Source organism: Malaya genurostris, chromosome 2 (genome assembly GCF_030247185.1).
Source record: "Malaya genurostris strain Urasoe2022 chromosome 2, Malgen_1.1, whole genome shotgun sequence".
In the NCBI taxonomy this organism is placed as follows: Eukaryota; Metazoa; Arthropoda; class Insecta; order Diptera; family Culicidae; genus Malaya; species Malaya genurostris.
In genome coordinates, this window is record NC_080571.1 from 87,420,988 (window position 1) to 87,430,657 (window position 9,670).

General features: G+C 35.3%; 1 protein-coding gene across 1 annotated transcript; it reads right to left on the minus strand.

Moving 5' to 3' along the window:
- Window positions 1-6,289: 6,289 nt before the first annotated feature.
- Window positions 6,290-9,239, minus strand: LOC131427316 (uncharacterized). The gene is made up of 2 exons (XM_058590388.1): window positions 8,914-9,239; window positions 6,290-6,940 (listed from the first exon to the last, which is right to left on the minus strand). Exons 1-2 carry the CDS (start codon window positions 9,237-9,239, stop codon window positions 6,367-6,369), a joined length of 900 nt encoding a protein of 299 aa, XP_058446371.1. The 3' UTR covers window positions 6,290-6,366.
- Between the last annotated feature and the right edge of the window lie 431 nt (window positions 9,240-9,670).

The following is a 9,670-nucleotide window of genomic DNA, read 5'->3' on the forward strand; positions in this document are numbered from 1 at the left end:
AACATGTATGAAATTGAATTGTTATTGCCGTTTTTCGTACGTATTAAGCTTTCCCATCTCCGTAAGAAATTGGCAAGTCATATCGAATGTTAATTTTGACTGGCTACCGAGATCACCCGATTTGACGCAACCGGACTTTTTTGGTGTGGATATTTCAAGGCATACGTTGCTAATCCAAGTAGCTCAACTCAAAGATAACATACGACGTGCAATAGCCACCATATCGACAGATATATTGGCCAGAACGATGGGAAACGCCGAAAAAAGTGTACATCTCCTTGAACCAAAATAAATTATGAAAATCAGTGCGATTTATACCAGCTAAATTATTCTTTATCATTTCTAACCCAGTAGCCTCCTCAATTTGTGATCCGTCCGTGTAAAACATTTGCTCAAAGTCAATATGCCTGAACTAATTTGAAAATATTTTTGGGAATCCATCGAACGTAGGTGATCTGAGATTCCACGGACTTCGCTCTGCATGGATGTGTCGAAAAATAAAGTTGAGTCAGAGACATTTAGGATGCATCACGGATAGGAATATATCTTGAACAGTTGTTTTCCTGTGACATATGGTTAAAATATGCTGTCATGAATCTTGCTTAAGATTGAAGTTCGACTAGCCTTTCGAAGTTATTAATAACCAAACGATTCAGTACCTCACGGTAGACCTTCAAGACGCATCCCTCGCACACCCACCAGACTTTCAAGACACTAATTCCGTAGTTTAAAATTCGAAAAATTCGGATCGAAATCCAGATCAAGAATTCAGTTCATGAATTTAGTCCTAGAATTCAGTTTCGAATTCAGTTCAAGAACTCAATCCAAATAAGGCTTTATACCACGCATATCTGTTATTAGTGAAAGGGTCCCGTCTAACGCACACGAAGAAATGTTCGATTTTCGACCATGGTTCACCTTTTATACTCGACCAGTTGAACATCGGGACCGATATGTGCCTGATTACCTCAAAACCTTCGTCCGAGTGCGAAAAAGCCAAGCAAGTGATGATTATTCTTCATTGTTTACAAAAGTTTGAGAAAACCAATTTCCAATCATATTGTTGATGGCATGGAGAAAGAATTATGTTATTTCGTTTACACTGAAAGACTGAAATCAGCTTTTTGGCGAAAAAATTACTTGATTTTCTAATTTTAGTTAGTTTTATGAGACAACTAGAAAAATCTTATTTCAGATTTTTAAATTCTCATTCCCTTAATAATAATAATAAAATATTAGTTGAAATGACTATTTTTAATGACTTTTTGGCTAATAAACTTGTTAATAAAACCAATTTAATTTTTGTCTTCTTTGTGCTGTCTTTCAGCAATGATGGTGATAGAAATATTGCTGGTTTGTGTCCAGAATATTCGCCAACTAAACACTCTCTCTAAAAACAAAATTAAAAACAAAAGTTTTTTTTTCAGTAAAGTAAATTATTAGTAAATTAGTTATTTTGGAGATTTTGTTGTTAAAATCAACTAATTCAAAAGCAGTAATACGAATTAGGCGCAGAGTTAATTTCTGTCGTTCCGAGTACGATTAAGTTCTATTCATTCCTTTTTGAAAAGGCACCCCACAGTGAAGTAAGACGTATTCACCACAAAATATCAATTTTACAGTGTCGTTCTGGTGGTTAGAGTATCTTTTTTTATTACAGTTTCATGTTGAAATTAATTAATTTAATACGCTAGTGGTACTTGCATAGCGAAGTATGAGCGAACAACCAATGACTCGAGGCAGCAAAACTTAAAATAATTTTAATGTTTTATAGTATTGTACAAATCTCCAAATAACTAGTAGAACGCGCCCCTTGAGTCAATTAAAGAGTGTATCGAAAATAAGCTATCCACAAATTTTTCTTATTTTTCTTTCAAATTATGATAAAAAACGATATTCTATTCAAACTAAAAATTGATCCTTTATTGTACGAGGTTAAATTTTAGCATAATGAAAACCGGTTGAAATTTTCGTTATTTCTTCACGAATTTTCGAACTTTTGATAGAACACTCTTCATCAAATTTCGGACAAATGCTGCATCGCATTTTTTGGACGCTTGAGACCTAATTTTTTTTGCTAAGTAACTTCGATGGGTCGAAACTGAGGGCAATTTGGTGGATTGATATTTTTCTCAACGAAATTTATACCCTTCTCCGCAAGCCAATTGAGAGTGGTTTTGGCATAGTGAACGCTAAATCCGACCAAAACAGTGCCCAAGTAGCAAATGTAACTTATTGAGCTTTCAAAATGTTTTACAATTGATTTAGAAATGTTATTTATGTTAGATATGTTTAGAAATATATATTAAAATTGGTTGTGCAACTTATCACTGTTAAGTTACACAATACTACCGAAAAAATCACTGTAGAACAACTTTAAGTGCATCTAAAACAATTGTGCAGTAAATCACCTTGTTAATGTTTCAGTAGAAACTCTACAAAAAATTTCACATCGTCATGTAAACTATAACAATTGTGCAACTTATCAAAAACTTTCTAAACGGCTGTCATAATTGTACCGGGCACAATATACGTCAAAAATGCTATAAATCTCTTGTGGAAGGAAAATTAGTGAAATGATTGATGCTCTCCGCAAGGCAAAAAATGCTAAGCCGAATTGAAAACCTTGCTGTAAAAAATATTTTTCTGCAGAGTCCGCATTGTTTTGGCTACCTCATGATTTTTTAGATCAGCGTGCGCAGTTTTCTTCAGTTTTAGAAAAACATTGATATAAAATTCAAAACTTTCAAAAAAGTTGTGCAAGATGTTTGAATTGACCGTAAAACTTGCAGACATGAGATTATTATCAGAAAAGTTGCAGGAATACAGCGTTATATACGCAATGAAAACAAAAATCAATCAGATAATTTATATTCGGTTTTCATCTCGCGAAAAAAAGCTAACCTGACATCACTTTTTTAAAGATATTAAACAAAAAGTTAATTTCATCATAGTTACTCCCACAGTTATATATTACCGCTTGTGCCACTTGTTTTTGCAACTCCAGCACACGGACTTGCCAAAATAATACCTACAGTGCGTATCACAAAAGTCGGGCCCTCTAAGATAAATGACTATACTGTATTGTTGTTTAATTCAACTAGAAGATTAAAACTGATAAAAAACAAAACGTAGAGAATTTCTATCCGAAATATTAACATGTTAATGTTTTCTGTTATTTAGATAATATATGTCATTACATTGGGTGAACCATTTTCTATTCAACTCACTGTTACAATCGATATCATATTGGAAAATATTCAAGAAGAATCATTTCGAGATTTGACAGGTTTAATTGCACATTAGTTTGATCAAAATCGTCTGAGAATTTTAAGGAATGTTTGAATACACGTATTTTAAATACCATTCCGATGATTCTCATTAAAAATAATAGACTGTTATTTTCACAGAAATTTGTGTATAATCATCAAAACACGTTAATTTAAAGGCGCTTGAAAATTTCGGGCGTACGAATACATGTTTCACCATAAAAATGCAGTTCGTTGTCGATTTTTCATTTACAAAAACACAAAAGATTAATTCAACAATATGTAGCATTATCATTTCTCACGTGCAGATTATTTTACAAGATCCATGTTTGTGTTGACAGCAATTGTATTGAAAATCAAATGTAAAACTTATATATTAGAAATAATGTTTGTTATGTTTTTGTAAACGTCATTCCATTTTTTGTTTACATTACGTAGTCGATTGCCCGAGTTTCACAATTGTTTTTTCGCTGATTTAATTACTGCCTTTTTGATGGGATCGACGCATGAACTTTTGTATCAGTTGAACAATCGTTGTGAATAAATGTTCGTAATAACGGATGAACTTGAAAGTATGTTGCACAACACAGAAAAATTGCGCTTTTCCCATAACACAACAGTTACTAGAATAGTGATATGAACTAATAAATTGCACAATCGGTAGAAATATAACTTAACTTAACATGCTACTTGAGTGGAGGTGTACTACGCTTCTTATACACCCAAACATCCATTTACGTAATAATCGGGACTACGTAAATCGAATTATGACGTAAAAACTGTTTACGTTATTTGGAATTTTCAACGTAAAACAAAGTTAGCGTTATTTGGAATTTTCAACGTTAAAAAACTTTTCCTTATGCATATGTATGATTAGCATGTATAATATATTGGATAGTTATGGAACGAAAATTATGAGTATTTACAGGAAAAGGATGTAAGCAGCATCAATTTCCAAGATGGCGACTTCCGGTTTATTGATATTCCTTGAAAACCTTACAATATGGGTATTTTCGGAACGGGTTTGATTAGTAGATGTCGGAAAACGATGTTTGAGGTGGTTCTGAATTCCATGATGGCGACTTCAGGTTTATTGATATTCCTTGAAAACCCTTACAATATGGGTATTTTCGGAACGGGTTTGATGAGTAGATGTCGGAAAATGATGTTTGAGGTGGTTCTGAATTCCAAGATGGCGACTTCCGGTTCAACCTTAGTTACTCAATAAATTGAAAATTAAATTAAAAAAATATAGCTAATATAATTTTACATTACATAAAACATTGGACGGATTACAATAAATATTTTATTCATCAAGTTACTATTGACACTTCCGTTTTCATGTAGTTGCACAGGCGGGAGGCGAGAGGATATCTCACCACAAGAAGTGAGAAGTGACGCAGAAAGCAAGCGGGGAACGCAAACTTTCTGCGCACAATAAACAACAAGACAATACTAGCTATCTCTCTTTGTGTGGATACGATACGCACTGCTGCTGAACAATACCATATGATCGACAGTGGCCGATCATTGTAGTATAGTTAAACCTCGCTTGAGTAATATGTATTATATTAAGAACTAGGCTAAGCTTGTAAATAAAGTTTCCTCAATTTAACCTGAAGTGAAGTACTCTGCTTTACTTTGTTATATTCACTTCAACAGAATATTTTTTATTTCAATTGCAGTTAGTGTTATTATATTTTCTAAGCAATCAAGAATAGTATTTTGAATTTTTTTTTAATAACCTTGCCGTTATCCGGATGCAGTTAATACTATGCCAACATCGTTTTGTTTTGAAACGTGTGCAGTCCAAATGTTGCTTTTGTTAGTTTCTAACTAATGTAAATGTACCTTACTTGGGTTAATGTTCTTATCTAAGGTAAATGTACCTAACTAAGGTAAATGCACATAACTTCGGGTAGACGGATCGAACGAAGCGGTAACAGATTTGTATGCCAGAAGCCACCGCTTTCGATTGGTCATTGGACGACTCAGACAGCGTCAACGCGGTTACCTTGTCCTCGCTGTGAAATTAAAGTTTTGATAGCAAATATTGCGGTTTCGTAACGGGGACTCCGAATCAACTAAGGCATAGCAACTAGCTTTGAATAGACCGGACAAACGGGTGGATTACAGGCAGAAATTCGAAGCCTTTTTTTATTTTAGAATTTCTTTATTCTCATAATGAAAAATATTAACATTTGGCATGTGAATTATTTTGTTACGTTTATGTATTTAAAAATCTCTAGATGATTCCCATGCCCACACATTTTTGAAAAACTTCTCATATATAAGGGCCATTAATATTGCATTCTCCGCGTCCGAGCTTTCTCTCGACAGCCCTGATACAAGTATCTCCAAACACCGTACGCACTCTGTATACGAAATTATCAATTTTATTCAGTTGAAGCGTATGTATTTGCTTTAGATCGAGATACATTTGCTTCTAAAGCAAATTTTCAGTTTTTTTTCGTCGAATGCCTTATCTGCTTCGAATGCGAATCTTCTTGAAATCAACAACGATTGTTTTTAGTTACGATAACACCAGTTTTTTCGTTACGCTTAATTGTTTAATTTATTTCAGTTTATTTGTTTTGGATGGGAAAACGTACGCACTCGTCAGATTGCGTAGTTTCGAATTGAGCTGTTATAAACTGACGCAGTTTTATCTCTTTAGGTAACATGCATATTGTTAGCGATAAAGTTTCAAAGCGGTCTGAATAGCTGACTATCCATAGCTATACACTTCTTTCTCCTAACGTGACTGTGCACTGGTTAGCAAAAATGTTTTCACTCTGTAGAATGTTAATTTGAGATTTTTAAATTTTGTTCAGGGTTAGTAAAAGTTTTCGTTGACAATTCATAATATTTTGTTTGGTTTCTTTTCAGATATTCGCTTATTCATAAACGCTTAGACCTATATGACATATACACTCAACCCTGAAGTTGCATAAGACTAATTCTTTTGGCTATAATCACACTGAATACCTTGGAAGGTTTCTTGTTATAGGAGGGCATAAATAGAAGTTGTTTCTTATCAGTTCACCACAACATGCAGTCTTTCAGTTACTTATTGATTGATAGTTGCTTTTTCAATTTAGCTTTCCATCCGGTTAAGCCAGCTGTTATTGATTGATCGTTTATTGATTGGATTTCCTGATTTCTGTGTTGTTGTTTCAGGGGTCACCGTTCCACTAATTGGTTCCTCGTCTTCTTCGTCTTCGTAGTTATCCTCATCGTAGTCATCCTCATCGCCATCTTCTTCAGTATCGTGTTCATGCGTTCCGTAAAGCTCGTCGTGACTATAACGCTCCTGACATATCTCACACGGAGCATCGTACGGCTTGATCTGTTCGAATAACGGATTAGGATCGTTGACTTTGTCGAAGCAGATGTCTGAATAGGACTGCTGCTCCGGCGTACATGGTATTTCTTCTTCCTCGGACGAAACCGGGTAATGGATGCGATTTTTTCTGGCAGGCTTCAGCTCAATCACGTGGCGATTGTATTTATGCAACCGTTCTTCCATTATACGGGATGATGGTTTCGCCTCCGGAGATATTTTGATAGCGTTTCCTAGAAAATGCAAGTCCGCTTCCGAGATGGAGACGGCTTTCTTCCTAGCGGCTACAGCAGCCAGATGCTGGCTGACGGGATCTGCAAAATATTTCCTGAAATCAGATGAGAAAGTGACAAATTTAATTCAGTATTAGTTTTGTATCTGACAAGTATGACAGCATTGAATTTAAAGGTAATTAAAATACTTCAGGATATCGAAAAATAGGTTATCAAGATTCGTCGAACGATAGAATTTTTTCAATTTCAAATGTTTCTAAACGAATAGAATTCTCGTTTCTGAGAGAGAGAGATAAACGAAATTATTCTGATTGTTCAGGAATTGATATGCTTTATTTCAAGAGCCGTTAAAAATTAGCTAAGCAAAGTGCGTTATTTTACCGATTCGCTTCGCATTACGTTGTCATTCCTATGTTTCCAGTGATTGTTACTCAATTTAGCTGGATCCGAATTCCGGTTCTGGAATTATAGAGTTTCGAAATTGTTTCAATTGTCATAAGCATACATAATACATAAGCATTAAGTTTGTTCAACCATCAACTTACAAAATATGCTAATTGAAATAGTTTAGAGCAGGTATGACAACTATGGGGGGTAAGCAAAGCACTTTTTGCCCCTCCAAAAGATTAATTGGAGTGGCCATGCCCTCCCAATATTTTGTCAACTGGAACAAATATTTGAAAATTTGCTTGAAATATCTTATGATATAACACCTTTTTCTGTTATCTAATTTACTGCAATGTGAAATGTGCTATACTGTACCACTTTCGAATATTGGTTATTACTGGAACAGTAAGAAAAATGTTTGTCAAAACATTCGGAAGAGAAACTAAACTTGATTGCTTGGTTGCTTTGCTCACTAACCTCTCGGTTCCCCTTAGAAAAATGTTTTATTGCAAAGTTTAATCATCTATAGTAATAATTTTTTGTACCCTCTCCCCAAACATTTCATGAAACTTGCCGCCCCTGGTTTAGAGAGCAAAAATTTGGAAATTCTCGTACGTATTTTGAGTCGTTACTTTAAATGATGGATTGAAATTTACAACACACATCACTCTGTATTTCCGGAACGGGGAATCGGACCCGGATGAGTTTCAATAGGAATCTAAATCATAAAACCTTTCGTTTGAATCACAGCTTATAATATCCTTCATTTGAATAATAGAAACCGAGAACCGGTATAACAGATTTGAAAGCACAGAAGACAGCCATCCAAGCTAGTCAATGAATACATACTCGACTGATCGATCAAAACGATTGAATGTTGATTGATTAAATTGAATGACATTGAATTTTCACTCGCTTCATGAATGTGTTAGTGTAGAAGTCAGATGATTTACGCCATTTTATAACACTTCCGCAAGAGAAATAGACTATGCTGACTACGGTACGCCTCTCTGTTGATTCCTAGCAAATCTTAACAGTTTATGCTGGAATTCTAAGAAGAACTGGCCCTTTAGAACTTAAAAATCAGCGCGAAAACGTGCAAAATCGTAGGAGAAGTAGAAAACCAATTCAATCGGAATCGGTTGTTGCGCTAGAGTCCGCATTGATTCGAATTTCACATGGAATTCCGAATGAAAATTTTTCGCCCGGAAGTTATTTCGAACTACACATGTGAGCTGTATCGAATAAAAGTGGCATAACTTTTACACTAACACATTCATAAAACGGCGAAGATTAAATGCCATTTTTAACGTCACTGTCAATTGGGTTGATCGTGCACTCAAAAAACTAGCAGTCGTTCTTAGTCCATCTAGGTTCATTTCTTAGTCCATCTGGGGAAGAATGCTCTAGACAAGGAGTAGAGAGGTTCATATGTAAGTTCGTTATAAGTCACTATCACACTTAATGTAATCGTCTGCAAAAGTGCATACTTGCTCAGTGGTTTGTCATAAAAAAACTCACTTGTTCGAATTCATTTAAAACTTGACATTTTGCGTTTCGTTTGTATATTATATAAAAAACAAACTTTATTTTGCTGGTACACCATTATCACTGCTGCTGGAACTCCACTATGGCTTATTACTGTTTTCACAGTCTTAACTTTAATCATTGTTTGGCTTACTTTGGAAGCTGCGGACTGTCCTTGTAACCACACTCGCACGAGTTTGCGTTAGCGAATTTGGGTACTTCGTCTCTTGGTGCTCGGTTAGGCCGAACAGTAGCCAAATCCAGACTCGAACAAACATCCCGGATAGGGTGAAATTCTAGCGGATGCGATTCTTCGCACGTTTGCAGCTTGCAAAACGGAAACGGAGGAATAGTTGCTGCTTTCAAAATATGTTGTACACATTCGCACTCATTTTTTTGACACTTGGAACACTTAATTGCCATACTATTCACTATCACTAGCAGACTCAGGCCGCATATCACAATCAGCTCTAACTTCATGTTGAGTGGGAGGAATCTGATTTTCACCTCCAAATGCCGGGTTATTTCTGTACGTATGCTTTTCTGGAAATGATAGCGCCGCGTGCCAGTTCAAAGACTTTATACTGGTTGATAAGTTCTCTTGGAAAATGATCCATACCATGAGTTTCATACAAGGTTAACCAAAGCCACAACGTGTGTTCTAGACATTGCATTAGATCGCTTTTAATAGTTGTGCAATTTTGTGCTATAGTTGTGGTCACATAGCAGCACGAAAAGTTGATAGTTATTGTTGAGACCGAAAAAATGTTTATTGATGGTACTTGGTAGAGTCGCCGGTTACTGATATTGTTCTTCCCAGGTTCAAGGTTGCTAGCATATTTACCATAATATGAGGGAGGTGCTATATAATAACCGAGATATAGGTTGAGGTCTGCGACCATTATGACAAA

What these genes read in the sequence shown, in the direction of transcription:
- LOC131427316 (XM_058590388.1), bottom strand. Translation starts at nt 9,239, where the DNA reads ATGAAGTTAGAGCTGATTGTGATATGCGGCCTGAGTCTGCTAGTGATA. An exon ending in GACAGTCCGCAGCTTCCAAA is followed by an intron (nt 6,941 to 8,913) that starts GTAAGCCAAACA and finishes ATCTGATTTCAG; the next exon opens with GAAATATTTTGCAGATCCCG.